This window comes from Agelaius phoeniceus, chromosome 6 (assembly GCF_051311805.1).
Source record: "Agelaius phoeniceus isolate bAgePho1 chromosome 6, bAgePho1.hap1, whole genome shotgun sequence".
In the NCBI taxonomy this organism is placed as follows: Eukaryota; Metazoa; Chordata; class Aves; order Passeriformes; family Icteridae; genus Agelaius; species Agelaius phoeniceus.
This window is the reverse complement of record NC_135270.1, coordinates 42,510,076-42,535,866: the sequence shown is the minus strand read 5'-3', so window position 1 is coordinate 42,535,866 and position 25,791 is coordinate 42,510,076. Positions and strand designations below refer to the sequence as shown.

General features: G+C 44.0%; 1 protein-coding gene across 8 annotated transcripts in view; it reads right to left on the bottom strand.

Moving 5' to 3' along the window:
* ADCK1 (aarF domain containing kinase 1) overlaps positions 1–25,791 on the bottom strand; it is a 72,788-nt gene that overhangs the window by 30,637 nt on the left and 16,360 nt on the right. For all 8 annotated transcript variants that reach the window (XM_077180544.1, XM_077180542.1, XM_077180539.1 and 5 more), the window contains one exon: positions 12,796–12,999. In XM_077180544.1, coding sequence (XP_077036659.1) covers positions 12,796–12,999 — 204 coding nt within the window. The remainder of the gene's footprint in view (positions 1–12,795; positions 13,000–25,791) is intronic.

The following is a 25,791-nucleotide window of genomic DNA, read 5'->3' as shown; positions in this document are numbered from 1 at the left end:
CAAGCAATAGAGCTGAAAGTGCTAACATAGCAGGAATATCCCAGTAGCTCCTAAGGAAGGGAAAAGTCTCCTCAAGCCTTCTGCTCTCTTAATTGCTCTCTTAGTATATCTGAGCAGCTGGCTTATCCTTTTCCTAGCTTTCTGGAGATGTTATACAAAGCTCTGCTCACAACCTCTACCCCCACCACTGCATCTGGATAATAGCTCACATAAAATTCTCACTTCCTTTCTGCTGACTTGTAGTTCTGGCTCTGTACTCTACACCAGCCTGCTTCTAGCCAAACTACGATTTCAGCCTGTTTCTCAGTCATCTTCTTTCAGTCATATCTCTGTTCACATTCAACAAAGCCAAAGCACAGTTCCTAATCTTCTCAGTCAAGACATCCCTTATATCTCCTTTCTCATCACAACAGAGAATATCACTAACTTTCTGTCAAGCATGCCCTCAGCCTTGACCTTATCATCAACACTGACCTCATTTTGAGGTCTGAATCTAGACATCAAGTGCTAATGCTCACAAATAACAGGTGAAAACAAGCCAACTGTCCCCCATCCCCTCAAAGTTCCAATTTCTCTTGAGCCACACATGTAGTAAGATTTACGGAGGTCTCCAACACGTAGAACCCCTTGGCTGAATTCCTAAAGACATATTCCCAAAAGACATATCCCCCCTAGAGCTGCCAGCAGCCTGGTGCAAAGACAGAACATTTCTAAAGAATCATCAAATCACTGAACAGCTCTGGTTGGAAGGGACCTCAAAAGACAGCCTAGTTTAACTTTTCATGGGAAGGGAAGCCTTGAAAATCTCCAGTGATGAGGTCTCTCTCCCACCACATCCCTGGGGAAGTTGTTGCCATGACTGGAAGTTCTCAATGTAAAAAATTTCTTACCTGTAACAAGATAGAGCCTCACTCGAAATGCCACAGAGATGGGGCCAGGGGGCACAAAAGCAAGAAGGTTAGATTTAACAAAGTGCCCAGAAGCATACGAACTTCTAAGACCGTTTTGACTCCAGATATAAACACATTGCTGGCACGCACCAGCTGAAACCTGTGTAGGAAAGGATCAAGGAGCCACAATAAACAAGCTCCATGTTAGTCACAGCCAGGCAGGGGGAGGCTCAGAGAAGACTGCAGAGATGGCCCAAGGGCCCTGTCAGCAGTAAGCCTGCACAACAGCAGCACTCCTGTGAGAAATAACCAGCTGCCAGAGCCTGAGGTTATATGGGACACACATCACCTGTGCCACCTTGAGAAACACACATCACCTGTGCCTCATCTTAAAGGCCTCTGATTCAGCTTTGAGAGCCTGAAGTATATAAGACAAAGCAGCGGGGGGGCTCAGGGTTCAAGAAGTATATAAGACAAAGCAGGGGGGCTTAGGGTTAATGTGTATGGGCAGTTTTATGTGACTATACAGAGTGTGATGAGGGGATGCTTGGAAGAGGTCAGGTACAAGGATTTGGTCAGGAAGTGAAGCTGTGCCAGGGCTTGAGCACAGAGTTAAAAAGGAAGCATGGAGCAGGGCATTTGTATATGCAGCTTGTATGGGGAATGGCAGGCAAAGTCCACCCACAGAGAGGCAAATGAAGAAAAGGGTCAGGATGGTGTTTGTGTGTGTGCAGAGGCAGGGTGTGCAGGAGAAGTGGAGGGTTCCTGCAGTGTGTGTGCAGGACAGGACTGCAGTTGTTTCAAAGTATCATAGTTTGGGTTAGAACAGACCCTAAACATCTAGTTCCAACCTTCCTACCATGGGCAGGGGCACCTTCCACTAAACCAGGTTGCTCAAAGCCCCATCCAGCCTGGCTTTAAACACTTCTAGGAATGGGGCAGACATGATTTCTCTGTTTCAGTACCTCACTGCCGCCTTAGAAAATAATTTTTTCCTAATATCTAACCTAAACCTACTGTCTTTCAGTTGGAAGTCATTCCCCCTTGTCCTATCACTACCACACCCTTGTAAAAGTCCCTCTTCAGCTCTCTTGTAGGTCCCCTTTAGGTGCTGGAAGGTGCTATGATGTCTCCCCCAGTCTTCCTCCAGGCTGAACAACCTCAACTCTCTCATCCTGTGTTCACAGGAGAGGTGTTCCAGCCCTCTGATAATCTTCATCACTTGGGACAAAGAGCAGGAATGACAGAAGCAGCATTGGACAATCCAGCAGCCTGTCACCAAGGTGGACAGGGGCACAGTACAATGATGGCATGCAGAGGGCAAAGCCCAGTCCCAGACAGATTCTGCCCAGTTATATCCTTTCCCTGGCTTTGGTTATAATTACACAGATACAAGCAAGCCTGAAGTCTTATTGAAGCACAACACTGCCCCACATCAACAGAACAGGGAAGTAGGAGTAGGGATCTGAGGTGGACCTGGAAGTACATGAAATCTGGCAGATATGGGCTGGCAGCCATGCCTGAACTGAACTGGTATGAAGAAACGGATATAATAAGGTCACTATTTTAAAAGAATTATACTTAAAAGGTAGTAAAGCTCTGCTGAAGATGTAAAGCTCATAAGCCAGTTACTGGTGTTAACTGTGCCTTGATGGGTATTGAAACATCAGCACACATGGCAGACAAGTCAATATGAAAGACACAGCTATTCAGCAGTCCACACCAGAGACCAAGATGCAGGGAGTACACAGGAGCTGAGGTAGAATAACTTACAAAGAGGTCTGGATGAGGCCCTAGAGTTTGTATCCTTTGCAGCCAACTCTCAGGAAAAAAACATAAAGAGATCAGTAAAAGTCCCTCAAGAGAGACAACTGCACGACAAATTAAATCCACAACTGACTTCACCAATAGTGTCACTGGCACCATGCATTAGATCATCCCTAATGACCAGCCATGCAAACCATGGAGCCCTGAGCTCTCTGCACTGATGCAAAGAGAAAAGTCCTATGCTAAACCAGCCACATCCTGTCCTGTTTTCTTCTTGTCAATCTCTCCTCAGAATATAAACTTTTCCTTTCTTCTCCTGACCATATTTCTCCTACTTTTCACATGTCTGCTCTGATCTGTCTGCCTCTTCTCCAGCTCACTTATCTGTCTTTCTCCTCTTCCTCCTATGCTTTTTCCTTGCCCCCAGATCTTAGTGCAGGGCTGCCAAATTCCTGTTTCAAGGGTGTAACCAGCTGATTTTCTTTCCTTAAAGCAGTGTCTGCTCTCATGTAAATTACCCTCCAAACCGAGCCTGTGAAACGGGCATGTTCACTAAACTCTATGAATAGGAAAGTAGGCACAGCTGGCCTATTCATAATCAACATAAAAAATAGATTAGCACTTTACAGATTAAACATTATTGTTTCAACAGTTAACATAAATCAACTACACTTACAGGCCTAGCATTGCTGCTGCCACTGCAGGGTGACAAGTACTGCAAAGGGAAGGGCTGACAGTCCATGGTGCAGTAGGAAACAGCCTGAATGTAAGTTCTCCTCTGGCATCCCCAGTATGTACTGCTAGAGGTTGTTACCAGGACAAAAGTGGGCTATGGAAACAAAGTTAGGGGGGTAATTTTGATTAATTCACATGCATTTCCAAGCAATCTAGCAACCCACTATTCTAAAGCCAGAATCCAACTGCCTTTCTTCCTTCCCTCAGGCTGATGCAGCTCAAAAATGGAGCAAAAAAGTCATCTTCTGGAATAGGAATGGGACAGGAAGCCTCTAAATACTAACTGGTATGTAGCTCTGTTCCCTACAGTTCAAAATATTTGGGCTTCTGTGGATGAAGATAAACAGTTTGGGGGATTCCATCTATTGTAACCATCTCCAAAAGCACCTCTTTAGAACTAAGGATTCACCTCACCAAAGAGGGGCCAAGTACTGAGATCCACTTTAGACATGTCCTGTGGAGAGCAAGGCCAGGAGAGAGTATCCCGGAAGGGTCAGGCTGCACTTTCTCCCTTATCAGGTACAAGATACTAAGTCACTGGAGACACTCAGTCCAGTGATCACACATTGTGATCAGTGTGCTATGGCTGTGTAGTCATTAGAGAGATAAAGCCCACAGAACCAGTATGCTCCATTCCTTTCCATTCCTTCCTGCTCACTCACTGAGAACCACCCACTGTCTCAAATGTTTATCTCGGAGCAGCCATTCTGTAATTTCTGAGCTGGTTTTAATGACTGCAAGGGATTGGCAAAGGCCTTGGCCAGGATATCCCATTAAGAACCAGCTTCACACATCTTTCAAACAAAAAGGAAAAAAAAATAGAAGAGGAACAGATTAGGTTATGGTCCAAAGGACAAAAGATGGACCGGGAGGGAGGCATTGGCTTATAGGTTTTCTTGGCAGCTAGGGCAAAGACATTTGCAGTTTACAAAGGGCAAGGCAGGAAAAGTTACATGGAGAGACTTCTTTACTATAACCCCTCTTAACAAGCCCTGGTAATTTTAATTGCTCTAGCCTCCTTCTAGGCTTTCTTGATAAATGGGAATAGCAGTTAATAGACCTGAACCAATCAGCTACATCCAATAAGGTGCTTGAGAAAATTAGCTTTGTTCTCCATGCACAACTGATACCAACTCAGTTTCATTCATTATCCAAAATGAGCTAACGAATGTAAATTTTCTATTAATAATCTGAAATTTGGAAGGATTGGTGCTGAAGAGCCTTTTCCAAGAACTTGCCAATTAGAGATGCAGTGATTATGTGAGCTTTGTAAGGAAGAAACTTGTAGGTTTGCTTCAGCTGAGCTCTCCTGGCACAAGCAGTAGGCCACATGAATTTACTTCTTCAGTTGTCACAGACAGCTTCAGAGGTTTGGCTCTGAACTACACATCCTGTAAAACTAAATACTGTAAAGCTTACAGAAAATAAGTGCAAAATATGCCTAATGTTCACATACATAACATGACAAAACTTCCTTAGGCTGGTCTGCCTATAAGGAACAAACACACTTTGCTGACTAATGGTGTAAAGAATGTTCAGACACCTTAGATCCCAATTTTTGCCTCAGTTCTCAAAACATAAAAGCATGTTGAGTGTGTGGCTTCTCATAAGGAGAATTTCCAATGCTCCTAGCAGTTTTTCACAGGAAAGAAAACTTGCAAGCAGAGTTGAAGTGTTTTTATAGCTCAGCATCCTTCCATAGAAATCAAGAGCTTCCTGTCAGACAGATCCCAGAAGTGCCATAAAACAAAACGTATTAGATCACTGTACATCTTATAAATTCATAAAAATTCTATGTGACTATTCTGTGTGTTAGAAAAATACAGATATGCCAAGGTCAGGCCCTGGAACTCCTTATTTCATCTTATGTCATTTGTTTCACCTACAAATAACCTATTGCCAAAAGTTTCCTGACTCACTGCATCATGTTCTCATGTTTCTGATGGGTCAAGAGCCGAGCAACTGTGCAGATGTAAAATTGTGAAAGAAATTAGGAGATAATAACTAGGCAGCATCAAGTAGGATATTAAAAGATCAGTGGGCAGGCAGATGATGGGATTTTTCACTCCCTCAGAGAAAAATCAGCCACAGTAAACCCAGCCTGTGTCAAGATCAGAACATCAAGAGTATTTCAGAGAGTATCAGCTGTGGGCTTTGAAACAGAAGCCAGTCCCTTAACATAGCACCTCAGTGTTTCTGCCCTGACACAGATCCTGCCTGGAGACTGCTGAGCAAAGGAAATACACCCTTGAAAAAAGAAATTCTCCATATGCAAGAATAAGGACTATTAATCCCAGTTATAGACTGCAATTTCCAGCAATTGTCTGAAATTGGAAGGGTTACCCACATGCTGAAAAGTGTTTTCTGTCAATGGCTTGAACATTGCTGTGCAGCAGATGCACCACCTCTGCAGGACATGGACACTGAATACAGCCTGACACAGCTGCTGTGTGTACTGTCAGCCAAGATGTATTTGCTTCAGAGCAACACTTCAGGTATAATCAGAACTCTGAGAAAACTGTACTGAACACAGCTTACTGTCTGCACAGACACTGAGCCAACAAATTCCATGCAGGTACATCATACACTAACCCCCAGGCACCTAAAGAATTTGTAAATTGAAGGCAAAAAATGTCACTAAGCATCCAGTTCAGAACTATTCTTACCAGGCCATTCCCCATTGCACTTCCTATCTGAAGCTTTTCTCTTCCTTACAGAAGGCCCTCCAAAACTCCTTCAGAAAATCTACTGTCCAACTTCCTATATTGTAAATCTTACTAATTTGAAAGAAGTCAAAAGAGGTTATCCTCTAATCTATACTCAAAACCTTCCCTCTCTTAGACTAAGGGGCCTAAAGTACCCAGGAAGATGCTGCCATGAGCAGGACCCTGCCAAATTCTCCCAGGAGCTCTGAGTGGAGAGAAAACCCATGTAAAGAGACAGTGCCCTCTTCAAAAGCTCCTCTGGCAGTAAGGACAGCAGGCTGTCCTTGGCACGACAGTAAGGGTCAGTAACACTGGAGCTTGCATACAGAATGAGCAGGGACACAAGAAACAAAGCAAGGTTCACTACCTGAGCCACATAAAGCTCTCTGTTTGCTTTCCCCATCTGCCCTTGGAGCAGCAGTTCTGGACAGATGCTGCCCACCCAAGGGCTCGGTGTAGAGGCAGCCACACTGGGATCTGCCAGTGACTGGGGCCTCTTACCAGAGACAAAGCAGGGCAAGCACAGCAGAGGCTGCAGCAGCAGCAGGGACCTGCACAGGCAGCCACTTGTGCCTTTCAGTTGAGTAATGCAGGACCATTTGTTCTGGGTGACATTAATGCTATTCGCCATCCATCTCAGACTCTTTAAATTACCTTTTTATGGCCAAAATCCTTTTCATAATAGATAAAAATCTCTTTTTTATATCCCAAGTTATTGAAAGAAATGTGAAGGTTTTTTATTTGTCATTACAGTTTTAATAAAAATGTGTTTTTTATTGACGTCTGCTTGGAATCCCTGCTGGGTGTACTGCAAGAGACTCAGAGTGGTGGGAGAAGGGATATATCTTCCCATCCCACTTTCCAGCCCCTAACACTGTCAGAGTAATGGCCACCACAGCTCAGCTTCCACATTGGTGGGTAATGGATGGTAATGCAGAATGAGTGACTGACAACACCCATAGCAGGGAAAGAGGCTCAGGTGACCTAGATGTGGCTGCCCAGAGTCTGTTAGGGATGTAACACTTCACAGACCATCACTGCAGACCATTCACAGCACAGTACTGCTGGCTGGAGATAGTGTATTAGGACAGAACGAGGTTCACAAGCCACAGGAGACCTGGGTGTTTGGCAAAGCCATTCTGCATCAGTCCACAGCCCCAAGCAACCACAAGAGGGACTGTGCACTGTGGTATACATCAGTGCTTGTGGGCAGAGCACTCAACCACAAGGCTCTGCAAGACTGCAGGAAGCAGGCACCTGTCCTGACATCCTGGAAGGGTTAGACAACACTGCTCACCCAGGAAAAGGCATTCTGGAGCCATAATAGAACCTGCAGCAACCTTCATTATGACATGAAGACTTTGTGATATAGCACAGTAAATGAAACTTCTCTAGAGCACCATATGGTTCCAGCTACAGAAAGTGGCTCATTTTACCCTGGGAATAACTTGGATGCTGTAGGACATGCGGCGTAATACCCAACAGCCTATTGAAGGCCTTGCTCTTCTCCCACAGGGCTGAGCATTACTTGAATCATTCTGCAAATCAGAAATAAGCATATGTCTTGCCAGAGCTTAAAGTGCTCATTGACAATTCCAAAAGAATCAGGGAATCAGGTCCATCCTTCTCCCTGTCACTGGGACAGCAAAGGCTGCCATACTATACCAAGAACTCATATAGAAATAGGAGTAAAAATAGTTTTTTCTATTTGTGTTATTTCTTATACTTTCATAGCAGTATGAGGACTGGGAAATCTCTTGCACTGGGGATTAGCACCTTGCTATGGTCTCATTTTCTGTCTTTCCCATGGCAGTACACATGGGCATACAAGTTCTGTCCCTCCCTGTCAAATGTCCATGCAGCATCACTGCAGATCACTGCATTGACCATATTCCTAGGTGTATATGGGTACATTTCAAAAACAGATGAATAATATTTCACGTACCCAAACCAAAAAACACTTTGGGAACTTTGGAAGTGCCCTAGTTCCAATCAGGACCAGGTTCATTTTTTGCAATAGCCGTGAGCGGTGTGGCCAGGACCCTAAAGTTACTTGATACCACTTCATGCCATTGCCAGTGGCAGGAGAAAGGGACTCTCTTCCAAGGAGAAGGGGCTCCTTCCAATCGAGTTAAAGTGGTGGACAGAACAGTCAGGTATTGTTTATTGTCAGGAGCTTTTCATGTAAATTGCTTCGTCTTATACCTTTTGTTATTAATATTGTTGCTGTTATTGTTTGTCTTCTTATCTCATTGCTGTTTCCAGTAAATTGTTCTTATCTTAACCCATGATCTTTTGATAACATCTGAGACTGCTCAGCTTCAACCATTTCTACTCCTCTGCAACAGTTCCAGGACCTGTTAGATGTGAAGGTAAGTCAAGAGACAAGGAGAGACACTCATTCCCTTGGCTAGCCACATGCCTTACACCAGCCCATCACCCCCAAACAATGACAGCCTGGACACAGCACCCGGGCAGCTGCACTACACAAGCACCCCCTCAACATGGGAAAGACCTTGCTTGGGACCACACCACCCTCAGATGCGGGGGGGTGCAAACTTTATCCTTGCCCTAATCCCCAACCAAACAACCTTACGCAAGAGACAGGAGCAATGACTAGAGAACCTGCCCAACAGGAACCTGCCAGAAAGGAGCAGGAACTGGGATATTTCTGAAAGGAAAGAGTGAGAGATGGGGAGGAAGGGAGTGTCTCCAACAAAGAAAATTACCTCCAACATGAGTAAAGGCTTGGGTAGATTACGGAGTACACAAACATATCAAGAGGGAGAATAAGAAGCCTTAGGGAAAAGGTCAATAATTAGATGTAAAAATGCCAATGTGTAAGGATGGACTGGAAGCTGATGAGCAATAGGATGTGAAAAGTGACACCTTGTTGTACATAGGAGAAGTAATACAGTGGCGCTGAGTGGATAGACTTAGGCTGTGGCCTACTGGGATGTGCAATACAAGGAGGTATTTTGGGACTAGAAAGAGGTGTGTGTTGGTGTAGAGAAGAGTACACAGTGAAGCATGGAGATGTCCCAATATCTAACCTGTGACAGCACTGTGCAGCAGCAGAGAAGTGAGAACCATATTAGGGAATGCACTGGCCAGTAGTGGAGCCAGGCAACAAAGGCACAAAGGATATTTGCAAGACCGGGGTTGTAAAAGTTGACAAGTCCTTCTGCAACCACTCCATCCTATGAAAAGGGATGCTGTGATATGCCCTTAATCAGAACAGAGTGGCATCATCTCCCCAATATCCCTGTATCCCACAGCCACATGACAGTAGTTTCCAAAAAAACTACTAGAGGGAGGAAATGTCCCTAATCCCAGTGCTGTCAAAATTTCTTCTACCTTTTCTAGTTTCTAAGCACAAAGATTTTGTGTTTTTCACGTGCACCCACTCTGAAAGTCTTGTTTTCCAGAGCTCCTCATCAGTCCTTCTTCCTAAATGCGTGGTGTCCACATCTTACCAGAAGTTGCCTGACTCTGCTCTGCATGCACTTCGTTGAGTTAGAGCACTTAGCTGAACCAGCTGTCTGTCCCTCTGTCACTAACAGTTCTGCAGAGAAAGAACATATTCAGCTTGCTTTCATTTTCCACGCTTGACACCTTTTCACTTTCAGAATCTTGTTCAAGCAAGGAAGATAAAAATAGAGGTAGAAGAGACTCTTTCATTCATATCTTAACACCCATTCTTATCAACACAGCTTTTCCCAACTGCTCCAAGAAATTCACCCAGAACAAGCCCAACCTGCACTATGTCCACTGTCTCCCCAAAAGATTCTTGCTCTGTGATCTCACTGGTGACTGTTTCCAGGAGTTATTGTAAAAATTTCTCTGCACAGCCTCTCCCACTGCTACTACCCTGTGAATCCCACCCCACCCACCTCAACTTCTTGCATATTAACACTCCAGAGAATTATCACCTCCCACCATCACTCATCCAAACCACTGTGGCTGAGATTCAAAAGCCAGCGTTTGCTCACCGATTATTTTTATCCCAGTGATCCCTGATAGGTACACTGGCCCTGCACATAAAATAGGGTTGGACAGGACAACCCAATAGTCAGCATATATGATGCTTCTGCTTCTGTGTCAAATCAACACATGCCATTCACCTTTACATCAGAGCAGCTCCCAGTCCCCAGCCACGACACTGGCCTAAAATGGGAGACCCCCCATCATCAGGGTATCAAGTAGGTTTGTGTGGAGACAACAAACTCATGGTGAACTGCCATAAAGCCACCTCATAAATGCTCTGTCTTTGCTCAAATATCTGTCCCACTGGCATGGTCTCCATTTAAGCCAGTTTTCCCACAAAACATTTGTTAAACACCCAAGCCCATGATAAGATTCACAGGAGTAGGTCACATCAGAAGGCAGACTATTCCTAATTGACTGAAAATATAATGCTTCTGTACATGAAATTGGCTTTTTTTGATCTTCCTGCCCTTTTGCAAGCTCTTGCCTAATTTGTTAGCTTGTCACATTCCTCCCTAGGTATCTCTGTATTTCCAGTTGCTCTTTGTCCCATTTGTTCTGCACTGATCCAAGCTGTATGTAACTACTTCTTGGCTACACCTAAGAGTCATCTGAAGAGCCCTGCTCTTGGGCCTGATGGGAGAACTGGAAGTCTTACCACTGAATTTGAGAGCAGCAGGACTAGGCTCAGGCACTCTGAGAAGATTCCCTCATTATCATTTTTACTTCTATTTGAATTCATCTGCAAGTTCTCAGGTATAATGCTGGCCCCAGAAGGGAAAGTGTCAGATCCCTCTCTGCACTCTTCTCTGCCCTGATACTCCACCTTGCTGCTCTGCTACCTGTATTTCAGATAAGTATATCATATTTAAAATTTACTGAGGATCTAGCTACATTGGAATTAAATTTGTTCCTGAAGCAACCCCATTAAAACCTCTAGGCTCCAGCAATGACAGCTTTGGTACATTAGGTTCCTAAATCCTTTCTGCTTTTAAAGATCTTGATTTGGTACCTTGTAACTATTGATACGGGCATTTACATCAGCTTTTAATACTGCCCAGTTTTACAAGGTCCTTTATTTTTATACATGTTATTCTCTTCATTTATCTCTTCTATCATTGCTCTCTTTCCCTTGATACCATTTCCTCTCCATCACTTCCTTACCATTTCTACCTTTTTTACCCTCCCTCCCCTGTAACTTCAAAATTAAATATTGCTCAGCACTGTCCATGTGAAAGAAGTGAATGCTATGAGGTAAGATTGTATTTGAACTGCTTCACTGGGAATCAATGAGGCACAGAGCATTCCTCTAGCTCCCAAGAAGCACAAAGAAATCAGAGATTATCAGTGGCAGCTGAACACACACTTGGGAGAAAAGGTCCCACCTCCAAGAGACACCACACAAACTGAGCCAGAGGTGCCTAGTGTGGTAATTTAATGTGGGTTAACTTTGGGGTGGCTTTCCACAGCTCCTGTGGAAGGGAGATTGCCACATGGAAGCCCATAGAGGCAAAGGCCTGCAGGGAGCAGCCAGCTTGCTCTGCTGCATCTATCCACTGAGCTATGAAACACAGCTGGTACCAGCCTTGCTACAAGGATGGAATGCTGATAGAGGCAGCATGTTTCAGACTGGGGGCTGACATTAACCCTGCCATTGAACTGTAAGAAAATATTAATGGTCATTCCTGGCTGGACAATATGTAGACCCTTAAACTACACAGAGGCAGACTCACCCTGTTCAAATCTGCCCATAATATACCCTCTAGATGCAAATACTTCACTTACCTCATGTTTCCCCAACACCTCCTTACCACACAGTCAGACAGGCCAGAACCACCAAAACAACCCTAAAAGCATCTATATGAGAAACAACAGATGTACACACCACTTCCCTTCTTCAACCTTCTGTCTTCCTCCCCCCCACACACACACTTTCCCTAGCATCACCTTTGCACACTGTTGTCTCCTGCCTCCCTCCTTACCATGCCTGTTGTGATTCTTGAAAGGCCTCTTCTCAACCTGGGCTACAGGTGAGGGGACATCTTGTAAAGAGCAAGATGCAAAGTAGCAGAACACCCTCTGTAATTTACCATGTCAACTTCCCTTATATCTGATGAACACAGTCACTTACCTACTGATCTCAGTACTGTGGGCTGCTGAGGGTTAATGATGGCACTGACTCCTGAGCTACTGCATTACCTAACTGCAGCACCAAGAGTGATTTATGCCATTATTTTCTTTGGGGGTTAATTAGGGGCTCGAGAAAGTAAAGGGCTGTCAGTGCTAGCTGGAATTGGTCTAGTGCAGCCAGGGGAGAGCAGTCATCCCTCACAGAGCTCTGCCAATACGTCTTTGTCCTGAACATCAATACCTCCAGCTCCCACTCCTCAGTGTGGCAGACAGCGCTCCATCCTGTCCTCCAGCAGCCCGGTTCATCTTGGCATACAGAGTACACTGCTCTGTTGAGTCCTGCCATTTCCATCTGGCACCTTTCACACCCTTACTCCTCTGTTATCTTCTCCTCCTCACCAAAGCCTGCCAATAATGCCCATTGATGGACAGGGAAAACTCACATGGCCTTCACCCAGAAGCAAGGAAGAGGTATCTCCCCTCGGTATCTCTTATAGCTGAGAATCAGCAGTTTTCCTTCCTCTAGCTGTCCAGGGCTTGCTGAGGCCTGAGAAGCCACCACAAGCTATGGCTGCTCCTACCTCTTTGCCCAGATCCTCACGGATAACTTGCTCAATCTCCTGCCTGGTGCTCTGTGGGGCCTGGCTGTGCAGCACCTTGAGGGTGCGGGTGTACTCCTCGGGCAGGAGGTAGTCCAGCGCTCCCAGGTGCTGTCCCACCTTGATGAAGGTGCCTCGGTTGGAGCAGCACAGCTCCCGGAGGCGCTCGGCAGAGCGCAGGTGCACCTGTGAAGAGACCAGAACATCAGTCAAGCCCTTTTGCTGTTACATGCACATGTCCATATACACATCTTGTTTTGTCCAGTATTTAAGCAGACCAAGGATTTCCTTTCTTGATTCTGGGCATCATCATCTAACATGTCAGTTCATTAGTAGGACTCTGGCTGGATTTAAAGGGTCAGAACCAGACCAGGACAAGATGCTCCAGAATATAAAGGGTTTCAACACTTGTTTGTATAGGCATCATGATCAGTAACAGCACATTAATTTTTGGCCCATCCCTGCACAAAATAAAATGTCTGGCCATAGGGCAGCATTGATTTGTCACTGTGATTCTGCATAGTTTGGAAACTCCTTGTCAAAAGACAAAAATCACAACCTCAACCATTATGTTAGACTCTTAGCATGAGTGCAGTGAAATTAAAATGAGAAGAAATTCACAGGTATCATCCCAGAGACTTCCAGGAACTCAGAAGAAGAGTCCGTTAAAAATCAAAATTAAAGATCTCTCCTTTGGCAGGGAGGAGGACAGTATACAGGCAGTCCTTCATCTTCCTCACCTCGCTTTTACACGCACAAGGAGAATTACATCCCTCCAAGTCCAGTGTGGTCTTGGGTCTTACTACCTACATTGCCAACAAAGTCTGCAATGACAGTTGTTTGAGCAACTAAGTGTTAGAAGGCTTACCAGCTGTGCTCACAGTGGCCAAATGCAACTACCAAATGACAAAACCCATTGCCAACCACTTGCCTGGTCTGTATTTCAGCTCTTTCAGTTCATTTTGCTCCTCAAGAATATACCAGCCACCACATCCTTCAGTGACAATGATTTATTCCCCCTTTATTACTGTCACTAGAAAAGCCTCCTGCCAAGGACACAGCTATATTGAATAATATTTAATGAACTTCATATAAGTTTACCCTGATACATTAATAAAACCTACGCAGATCAATAACAAAAAATAACTGTGCACCCATCCCCTGTTAACGCCTGACACGAATCTGCATGAAGTCTCCTCATTCCTCTGGCTTCTGTGTCAGACATCATTGAAGGTCAAATCCTGTGTCTACAGCCCTCATCTGCACAAGATCCTGTGGTGATGGACTCCAGCAAATGCCTTGAAATACATGACAAAAAGGAACAATTCCACAAACATTCATGAACACCACATACACCCACACCATCCAGCAGCTATCTTTGCTCTCTGTGCAAAGCAGTGCCATGTCACATCATGGGACAGGCTGAGTGACTCGTATTTGGGAATGTGTCAGGGGCAGACTGAGTGCTGAGCTGCAAGTGCATGAAACACAGGCCTAGGGGAGTGTGAAGAGAAAGCCTAATGTGCAAGTCTTGCCCTCAGTGTGAGACTTGACAGTTTGATGCCCACGTGCTCACACACACGTATACGCGCATATTCCTAAGTGGGCACATACGGGCAAGTGTAACTCGTGTGTGCCTGAGCTTCCCCCAGCATACTGCCAGCTCAAAAACACTCCCACATGTATAGGCTGCAAATAACACCCATGAGTATGCCTCAAGTCTCCCACGTCATTCTCCTGCATTTTACACAACAGCTCTGAAGCTCCTGCTGTAAAAAGCCTCTGCTCTGGCTCTTTCCCTGTTTTCCTTTCCTGTGTGCAGCAAGGCCAAAAGCAGGCCAAAAGGGAACAAGGAAAGGAAGCTGTACCAGAAGATGAGAGAGCAAGAAAACCAGGGTGGGAGTAATGGGACAGAAGAGAAAGGGAGAGAGGGAGCCTGTGCAGCTGGGTTATTTGTCACAGCACCGGGAGTGCAGCCCATCACAGAGAAACAGCTTTTTTGCAGCTCCAATAGTCATTGTCTACCCACTGCCTCCAGCTGTGGAGGAGAACCCCTGCCAGCAGTGAAGGAGAGTGGTGGCCAACCACACACCTCAAGGTGGTGGGCAGCCATAGCCAAAGGCACTGGCAGGAAGCAGGGGCAAGGCTCTTTACACATATGCTCCAAGAAAGCCAGCACTGAGCTCCCAGCATTGAGCTCAGGCCAGCACAGGGTCCTGTGATCTCCCACGCACAGCAGGAGCCCATCAAATGACTCCAGGCTGCAGCATGACTCAGGGCAGAGCAGCAGCACCCGGGGCTGTAGCGCAGTGCTGGGTGACAGGACAAGCAGCCAGCTCAGGGTAGCTGAGGTGCTGGCTCCAGTGCATTACCACACCACATGGATTCCCAAGGAAGATGGAAAAAACAGGCTGGAAAAGTCATCTAGCTAAAAATGCAACTGCTTGTAGACACACTTGCATACAGGGTGTATCTTCACATGTGGGTCACTGCTGGGAAGGAGTTGGCAATAGCACCTCTTTCCTCTAGCACAAGGTGAGAGGAAATTTTTGCCCTCACAAATTTATCCCCCCTGTTGAGAAGCTGGTTGGCTTCATGAATGCAGCAGTCCTGGACAAGACAGTCCTTAGAGAGGACTCCAGGAACAAAACAGAACAAAGCATCCTCCTGCAAAGCATCCTCCACAGTGCTCTCACAACTGGCTTGGCTTAAATTCCTAAGAGATAGATGTCCTGGCTGGCTGGCTGGACCAGGGAATTCCAGTTCCCGCACTTCTAGAGAGACAAGATGACCAAGCAGCTTGTCTCAGAAGAGGTAAATCTGTATCCCTACATCTTACAAAACTCCAGTCTGCATTAGAGGCAGAAGTACTCTGAGTATGAAGCAGGACTGTGAATGCAGCTTCCAAGGACTCTTTTCTTATAAATCAGATCAGTTTTTTTAGCAGAAAACTTTCTTAATGATCTCTATTATTTTCTTGGATCTCCCCAACACAGGTCAGAGTTCAGATGCAGCACTTGTTCCTCTGACAGACTACACTCCCCTAATCATAAACAAAGTAAGACCATCACATTCCTATACGGTGTCCAATAGTGGTGGCCCACGTTTCTGTTCCACCTTGAAGAAAATGCAAGGTAAATGGAAATCCCCAGAATGCCTCAGAACTTTTCTTCAAGATACTGCTCTTTGTTGCCCAAGAAATTCTTTGAAGACTATTTTTATCAGAGGCAAGAGCTGGAAACAACACCTCGTTTTACACAGATGTAATTGTATGCATCACTCCTGGGAGCACACTACAAAGCAAGGAAGCATTTCATGTACTGAGGAATATCAAGAATAAATTTCCATCAGAAAGGCCTTCAGATCACAAATGTTGCCTGTGCACATGGCTCTTTCCCCAGTCCACATGGGCATCTCTTTCTGTCTTAAATCCTTTCTGCAAATTTCATCAGGACAAATTCTACATTGGCCCATATGGCTATCAGACTCCTCTGCTTTACCTACACCCAGGTTAGAATAGGATTAACACTGATTATTAAAACTGTGAAAGTAACAACTCTTAGGTATAGAGAAGAGGCAACTCTGGGATGAAGCACACGCTCAGCAAGCAGAGCTGCAAAGGGATATATTTTAATTTATGCTTGATGTACAAGCAGACCTGGCTTCTCAAGTAATTTGGTTGCTTTTGAAGGAGCTTTTACTCACACAGATTACTGGCAAAGAACTGCTCATCAGAACATCAGATGTACAGATATCATGAACTGGCAGGTGTTAATCTAGTTTTTAAAACAAAGGAATTAATTTAGAAGAAAATAAATACTCAGACTAAAATCTACCAGTGAGAACTTCAGTATTTGATATCTAGTGACAGACCTGGTGGCAAAAGTGCTCAGAAAGGCCACTGAATACAGAATAGTAAGTGGTCGAAGCAACTCCTCATATGAAATCCCTCAGAAAAGATATCCCACCTGTGCAGGGCATACTCTTAGCTGGCAAAATGTGAAATGAAGATTAGGAATGCAGAGAGAACAGCCTGCCCATCACTGCATACAATGGAGATACACTCTCCACGACAGTATTTCAAGAAAGGTGTCTCCAGAAAACACATGGAAAACTTCAATCACATAAAAATTAGAGATTAATTCAAAAATTAGCTGAGATGCTAATAACCATAATAAAAGGAAATCTCATATTAAAACTGTTAACTTGAAGAGGACTGAAAGGGAATAATTGTGTTGCCCTGTTTTTAAGAAAAGTCTAGACAAATCTGGGAAACTACAGTCCTTCAAGCTTTAATTCTGTATCAACTAAATTACTTGAGACAATAATTACAGAGAGTACTAAAAATCATCTAGCTAAACGTGATATGACTGACAAAAAGCCAACAGGGATTTTGAGGGGAAAAATCATTCTTCACCAGTCCACCAAAATACTGTGAGCTTGTTAATACAATAGCCAATAGAAAAGACGTATTTACTGGGACTTTCAATAAATATGCTCACAAAGAATGAAAGGAAAACTCAGTAATTATTGGAGATACAAGAACATCACTTGCTCATTTTATCCCATTTCCAGCTCAGAAACCCAGCACTACAGACAGCAGCAATGGAAGACACTCCAATTAGGACAAGGCTGCAACATTTAGTGCTGTTTTCACCACAGCTTCATTTCAACCTGCTCTGAGCATTTTTAAACCAGATAACCTTGCAGAAGCATTGTCTATCCATTCATTGTTTCCTCCTGGGAGATTGAACTAGCACTGGAAACAGAAACATGATGAAATGGGGAAGAGGTCCATGTAATGCACAGAAGGCAGGAGCTCTCTACCATAAAAGGATTGACCTGCATTACTGTCAAAAACAACCAGCAAAGTGTCCCATTATGCCTGTTCTTACACCAAAGTTTCATTTTCCTGCCAGTGATCTGGCAAAGGAGAGAATAGTGCAATGACAAAAATTCCATGAGATGTAAGAGATATTATTCACCACTATGGAAAAATCAGCCCTGCCAAGTCCCTACCAAAGACAGGTGAAAAATCAATACACTGAGGGATCTCACCCTCAGCATAGATGGCTGCAAGGTTACACATATTGGGAGGTGCAGTCTCTCCTCCCCACACAAGCTGCTGGGCTTTCAACTCACTGGAACCATCCAGCACTTGCATCACATTCTTGTGGATGGCTCAGCCTGCTCAAGGCACAGAGTGAGTCAGGGAAAAAAAAAAACTGTTTGACTGTGATAAAAAAGATTAAAATGTTAAAAATATCAAAACACTACTGTAAAAATTGAGTGTACAACCCCACCCTGGATTCTAGACATCCTATCACAAAAGAGGTAGATAAATTAAAAAGGACAGAGAAAGACGAGGAAAATATGACCATGTCATATAAAAGTCATATTAAAAAAGATATCTGAAATGTTAGGAGATTGTTTAGATTACACAGAGTTGATGCATAAGAGAGAAAAGTTGTATGCAATAATGAAAAAAAACCCTCTCATTCCAACTCTCATAAACCCACAAATAGGGCATTCCACAAAACAACAACCATTTTTAAGTTGTTGGGTTTTTTTTACATCCCATCTTGCACAATACAGCATTAACCAGTGGCACTCACTGTCAGAGGATAGAGAAGCCAAGAGCTTAATGGAATTCAGAAAGGCTTTAGATATTTATGATAAAACAACCATACCTGATTTTATATGGAGCTTTTCATCTCTAAAAGTGCTTTTACAAAGCTCTTTACAAAACTCAGGACCGCTATTCTCCATTTTACAGGCTCATAAGAACATTACAGCTAATAAAATGTCTAAAGGGCTTTAAACACTATTGCTCAGGGCACCAAGACAAAAATTACCCTATTGTCTGGCCACAACCAGAGAATGCAAACAGGGTGCATTATTAAAACCTTTAGAGAACCTATTTGGTGTATCCAGCTCCCAAATTCTGGTTAAATCTTCTGCTGAGATCAACCTGTTTCCAAGGGTCTTCCATGTTCACTAAATTACCTGCCATTCAAAGGACTTGTGACATTGGTGATGAACTCTTGCTTTCCTTCCACAGAACAACAGAACTGCTGCTTATGGTCTTTCATATTAAGCCTTTGGGATGCTGGGAAGAAACTTGTGGCACACAGTGGGTGGAAGCATTCCAAACATATATGCTTTCAGCCATCCTGGACAAGAACACTCTTCCAGAAATGCAGTAGACTAGAAGAGCCAGGCCATCCTTTGGACTCCCTACAGAGGAGGAGAGGATGTCATCACCTCTGTGGTGGATATCTCCAAAATACAATTGGGTAGGGAGAAAAGACATGTCAGAGAATATAGGAAAGAAATCTGGTCATAGTCCTTTTCTCTTCCACCCCCAATAATGACAGGGCCATATGCACAGGACTAGTAAAACTGTAGCAACAGCTTTAGATGACCCAGGACAGCGCAAACCAGAGAAAAATGAAAAGATGTCCACCTCAATTTAACACAGTGAGAAACTGAAATCAGTGGCCACACCAAAAGATCTGTAAAGATGCCTAGGAAGGGTACAGCTGTTGGTGATGTGAATAGGGTACTTGGGTGCTTTAAAAACAGCAATACAAAACGTTGAACCCATTTCAGTGACAGTGCAGTTCTGTCTAAGGAACTGTTATCTCCTCTTTCAACTAATCTGAATAAACATACAGTAAATGTAAACTACTACAGCCTTCACTGACACTAGCAGCCTGGTAATCAAACTGACTGGCAGCAAGGATGCTGCAGGAAGACACACAACTCTAAATGGAATTGTTATTGCCTGCTTTTTGTATTATCTTTCCTACTTACTTTTTACGAAAGCTCATTCCCAAGCACATTAGGTATTTGCCATTCAAATGCTTCCTTATACCAACACTAACTGATCATACTGCTGATGATGGATAGATCTACGCCTTTGGAATTGGAATAAGTCCCGGTGCAATGTACCTCACTACCTAATAATTCATTATTTGTGTGAGTTATGTTTAACTTAGTAAGATCTTTCAGAAACTCTGGCACAACAGTTGGTTGCCAATGGGACAGAAAGGAAGTGAGAAAGAGAGCTTTATAGTTTAGAAAGGATTAAGGAAGGAGATGATCCCCGGACTAAACTGACAACTTCTTAGGCTCTCAGTCTCATAAACACAGAAACAAGGAGTCACACAGGATGACTAGCAGGATGGCCAGTAAACTCAGTACTAATGGAATATAGACAGTAGACTTACAGACAGCTGAAATCTAATGTTGGTGTTGTGGCCTTGTATCAGTAGTGCTACAGGTAGCTGAAATTAAATCAAACACATTTCATAATTCGTGCAAAACTTCCCTGGAGATCAAAATGGACTCTTCCAAACCTAGGCCAACACATTTTACACTGAACAGATATGCAAGCTCAAACCTTCCAAGCCATCAGGACTTTGTATTTCTACATACAAGCACACACAAGTGCTGACATCCCACCTGTGCCACACATACTCCCAAGCCTTCCGGCTAAAACCCCTATTCACAACTGGGTTCATATAGGTGACTGAAGGCTGGCCTAGCAACAACCACTAGTATGAGATGCCACTTGGTTCAGAAAACATTTTTACACTAGACTGAGGTCCACCTCTTTGGCCAGTTACTCCCCAAGCTGCTCTGGAGAGTGGAAAGCAGAGTTTCTCAACTGCAGGGCAGAGCATCACCAGTCACCTTGCTGAACCCTGCCCTTGCTGGCTGGTGCATGCACAACCAGCACTGATCGCCTGCCTGTGTTCCATCTTCATTTTACTCCAAGCTCGGTCATTTGTGCTCTGATTATCTCTCATTACTGACGACCTTGCTGTAATGAGTTTTAATCTGCCTCGTATTAATTAGAAACATTTTCATTAGCCAGCTCAATTTTAGGTAAATAGCTAATAGAAGCAACTGAGCTGCAATTAGTTATCTGTGGGGCAGTTCAGGATAAAAATCTGAAGAGAGCAGCTGGTTCCCCTCTAGACACCCCTGTGACATAATGCACTGTTCAGAGTAAGTCTCCTGAGCCGGGAAAACAAGGAGCACAGGGAAGGGCTGGTCAGAGACAAAGGGAAAATAACATGCTAAAATAACTGTGCTGTAGAACTTCTGTGCCTATGGCAGGAGTCGATTTCCCTACACCCACAGACTTCACTTCCTGTGAACAAAGTTCTGCTCTTGAGGCTGTTTTACCCTGCGACTATTCAAGAGGTCCTTCACACAGGCTCTCTTGTGGGGCACGTACATTATTGTGAATGGTTACTTAAACATGAGGATAAGGTCAGACCAGATCTGCCCAAGACAGAAGGTTCAGACCCATGTATACACAAACATATAGTACTTGCAAAGACAGCAGGTTTATAAAAGTGCATTCAGTGCCTTATTGTCCTGATAGCTGATATACAAATACATCTGTCCTGTGCTTCATTGCAGAGGACCCAAGGAGGATAGAAAGTAATTCAACAGCATGTCTGCAGAAGGCACAGAGACATTCACAGAAGCCACAATGAAATGAGGCACATGTCTTGATCCATTGATCACGGAGCTGCAGCTCAACAGAGGCAGGTGAAATGATAATAAATTTGACACAGCACCTCTCAAAATCTGGCTAACAAAATTAATTCACTTCAGCTTGGATCAAACCACATGGGATGCCAGTGAAAACTGTGAAGACACCATGTTATTTAGTTTGTATTTAGCTGGGGGGGGGCTCTCATACCCTTCCATCAGTCCTAGGAAGCCCTTTTTCATTTGCTGTTTTCAGTTACTGTAAGCAACAGTATCAATTAAGATGTGTATTACACTCGGAAGCGTCCCCTAAACAGGAGCTGCTGACATACACTGCAGAAACTGCACACTATTGACAGAATAGCAAGAGATGATGTTGTGCAGTAAAAATGACCTGAAGGGAGAACACTCCCCAGACAGCTACTTCCATGTAAGAAGACTGTGCAAAGGCAGTAGCATGGGAAGTGAGAGCTGGTCTTGGACCATGGGTGGCAGGAAGAGCTCAAACAAGGCCACAGTAGCAATTAGCTTTGAAAGTGTAGCCAAATCCATATGAGCTTGAGTGACAGCTAAGTGAAGAATCGTAGCAGCAGGATCCAAGATGGAGATCTGACAGCCTCTTCCCTGAGTTCCCACACCCCATCCTGCAGTAAAATAGAGCTGGAAAAGCCATGAACTCCACAGGAAACCGCAACATGCAGAAGACAGACTGAAAGGCACACTGAAAGGTAAGTTTTATAAGGAAGGATGGCCCAAGCACCATTGAGAAAGCTCAGTTAAATCTCATCTACTTCAGCTGAGGGTCCAGACAGAGTAGCTTCAGAGTCTGCTCTCCTACTGTGGGTGTGCAGAAAAGTAGGAAGCACAGAGGCAGCTGCTGCAGCTGGAGGGGAGAAATCATCACATCCACTTTGTCAACGCTGAAGAATCTGGGCTGGCATTTTTCTCTTCCCAGCAGTCGAATCCCACCCTACCAGCTGCACGTCACAGCTGACCTCCAGTCAGGACCTATCTGAGTCAACGTCAGGCAATTAAATCGTGCAACAGCAGCTTCTCCCCCTTGTACATATGTAACTTCTCTCCTGGCAGGTCACTCCAACAGCCAGGGGAGCAGAGCAAGCCTGCTCCCTCTCTTACAGCCATGCAGACACACACCAACATTCACCTTGGTGGCAGACCCCAGAAAGAAGGGTTTTTATTGCAGTGGCTCTAAAGAGTATACAGCCCCTTACCAAAATGACAGAGGCAGATTCCTTCCCCCTTCTTTAATCTGAGAAGCTCTGACCTTTAAAGCACAGACCTCTTCCCACAGGAACAGGATGCCTGAAGAGGAAAGAGACAGTAACACATGAAATACCTACAAGTGATTAAATCGGATTGACGAGGAAGTCAGGAAAGATAACAACCATGGGATTACACTGTCAATTCCAAAAAACTGCAGTGACTGTCATAGCACCACATCCAACACAGAAAGTGGCTGCAGTGCCAGTAAGTCATCACCAATGGCAAAGTGCGGTTCTACGTTCAAAAAAGTGCCTATGTTAAAAAAGAAAAAAAACACAAGGAATGTCCCTTTGTTACTCAGCAGGTCTGTTCCCTCCTGGCTATCCGTCAGAGCTGCTGACTTCAATGAAAAAATATATATATAAATATAACTCCAGCTTTTTCATCTAGTTGACACCACATAGCTCCACACCAAGAAAGGCAGCTGGTGTCTATTAGCATCCCATCAATGTCACCAGTATGGGAGACTGAGCTGGTGCCTCTTCTGATTCATACACAATAGACTTGTTAAACTGCAATTAGAAGGTCCAATCCTTTCTTGCAGCCAGTCTTGTACTTTTTCACTGAAAACAATAGGTTTCTGCACGTGTCAGTAGAAGTAGAATTTGGATAAAACTGGCTTATGAGGGTGCCAGTGAAGGTAGCATTTGGTCTACTGAATTCTTTTGGCTGCTAGGAACACAAGGAAGAGAGACCTGTATTGACTGTGAGAGTGCCACCACAACATAGCATGAGATAGCAATTTAATGAAGTAAAACACAAATATCTGACATGGGACCAAACTGAGATGAACAAAAAGATGAAATGAAAGCCCAGGTGAGGCCACATGTTACCCAGAGTAGATTACTTTTGCTCCCACAAAAAGCAGAAGGAATTACCTCCAGCAGTACCAGAGGCAATCACCTTTACTACAGCTGGTATCACAATGAACAATATTGTCCATGCCTTCCCTGCACTTGGCTGTGGCTCACCAAGGTTGTGAAGAGAATAAAGCTGAGATCATCTTTATATAAAACTAGATATGCAACATTTCTCCATCAACAGGCTAGTCAAAGATAGCCAATGTCTAACCTTGGCTAGAAGGCAAATAGTAAACTCAAGAGAAAAGATATTGGTGCAAAACCTGACAGAACAATACTGACAAAGATCCTCCAAAGAATCAGATCTTGCTGGCCAACCACTGTGTATGTTCCCAAAGACAACATTTGCATAGCAAAAAAAAAGGGCATTAAAGAATTTGCACAACACAAGATGGACATGAAGCAAGAAAATTAAAGCACTTGCTAATAATCTGAAACTAATACTATCTACGATTTCTAGCCTCAAATATTTAATATTAAAGCATTTACATACTCCACACAGAGATCCCATGAAGAATGAAGTTACAGTGAAACTGAGAGTTGATGTCAGCAGGCAGGAGAAGATAGAAAATGACATAAACATGTTCTTGGTTCAGTCTCTGGAAAAGAGCGGAGCTTCCCTGTTCTCTCATTAAGGAGATCATGGCATGAATGGGGGCTGTGCACTGATTACCTCTGAAGATTTGCTCCTTTTCTGGGCAGAGTGCTGCAGGGACAAACACTTGGCAGGAGATGGTAAAAGGGGACTCAGTTCCAACTACAGAGATCCTTTGATCTGTAGTTGCAATGACAACTTGAGGGAGACATCAAGGCAAAGCTGAGAACATGAACAGACCTCATCCAGGAGCTTCTTTAAATCTACATGATTTCTATTTTGAAGTCTATAATTGGCTCCCTCTTAATGGTTTGCTGATCAGCACCTGGCAGCCACTGGCACCCCAGAATAGCCAGTCAGCCACGAGGCTGCCTGACTGCCTCTTTGAAAGCACAATTACCAAGTCTACATGGATTGCTGTCCAAACTATTCATACACTATGGGAGCTTTTAAACACAGCAATGAGAAATACAGGTATTTCAAGGTCTTCCTCCTCTTAGCATTGACAGAATGGTTCAGTCACAGGGAAGCGAGGTGCCACAGTCACCTCTACTAGAGGAAAGCAGACATGTTTGGGCCACATCACAACAGCTCCCAGAGGGTATACCATAAGAATAATTTGGAGCAGGTGATCTGGAACTTCCTGAGGGACACAAGCATACTGGCCACTTGGAATTCAACCAGCACATCATTTTGGCCTCCCCGACACAGAAAACCCTTAGTGGCAATAAAGCAGTCCAGATAATGACTTTGTGTCTTGTTCTAAAATCCATAAAATTCACAAGTCCAGCGTTCTTCACTTCAAGCCTTCATGATGCTGCTCAACCACAACCCAGATAGAAGGCGTTGGTCCAATACCAACCATGAAGACCTCCCCTCCATATGGCAATGCCCCCACCCTAGATCATTTTGGCACATAATGTTTGGAAACCAAACGCTCAATAAAAGCAAGCTTGGAAACCCATTCTACACTCTAGTCCTAGTATTTCAAATCTCCCATCTCTAAGAAAAAATCTGTTGGCTTACAGAGAAGCATGTGTTTCAAGCAGTTATATGGGAGCTGTTAGATTTTACTACTCAGTTGCCTGAAAGAAAAAAAAGAAATCCCCTCTGTTGGCCTATTAATCTGTCATAACAAGATTCTTCATAATTAGTTTGTCCCTAACAGTTGCTTTGTAGTGGTAGCAAGAGAATATTTCAGGAATGGCAATTACCTCTGGTGTCAAAATGATCAGGAAAACAAATGTTCAACCATCAACAAAATGCAGTGTCTTTTCCACTCCCACCTAATGGTGGGTGACAGCACTGCACATCAGAATTACAGTGTGGGTAATTACTAGGCATGTTGCTATTGAGAATTCATTTCCCCTCTTGAGAAGAAATTTGTTAAGCAATGCAGGTGGAAGGAGAGGCATCTCTCACAGGGATGGGGGTCCTGTGGGTAAATGGTCTTATCAATACATTGCTTAATTTACTACACATATGCCCAACAATTATAAGCAGTGAGCACTATTTAAAGGAATTTTCCTTCATTAGATACTCATACATCCCACCATTTCAAAGATTTTGCAATAGGACAAAGCTTGACCTCTTTATTGTTACTTTATTTAAATGTAGTATCCTTCAAATAAAATTCACATGTCTGCATTAGTCCCTTCACTCCATCCATACTAACAGGAAGTACAGTGGGTTTTTAGACTTTTTGTAAATGGAAGAGTTCCTTGGATT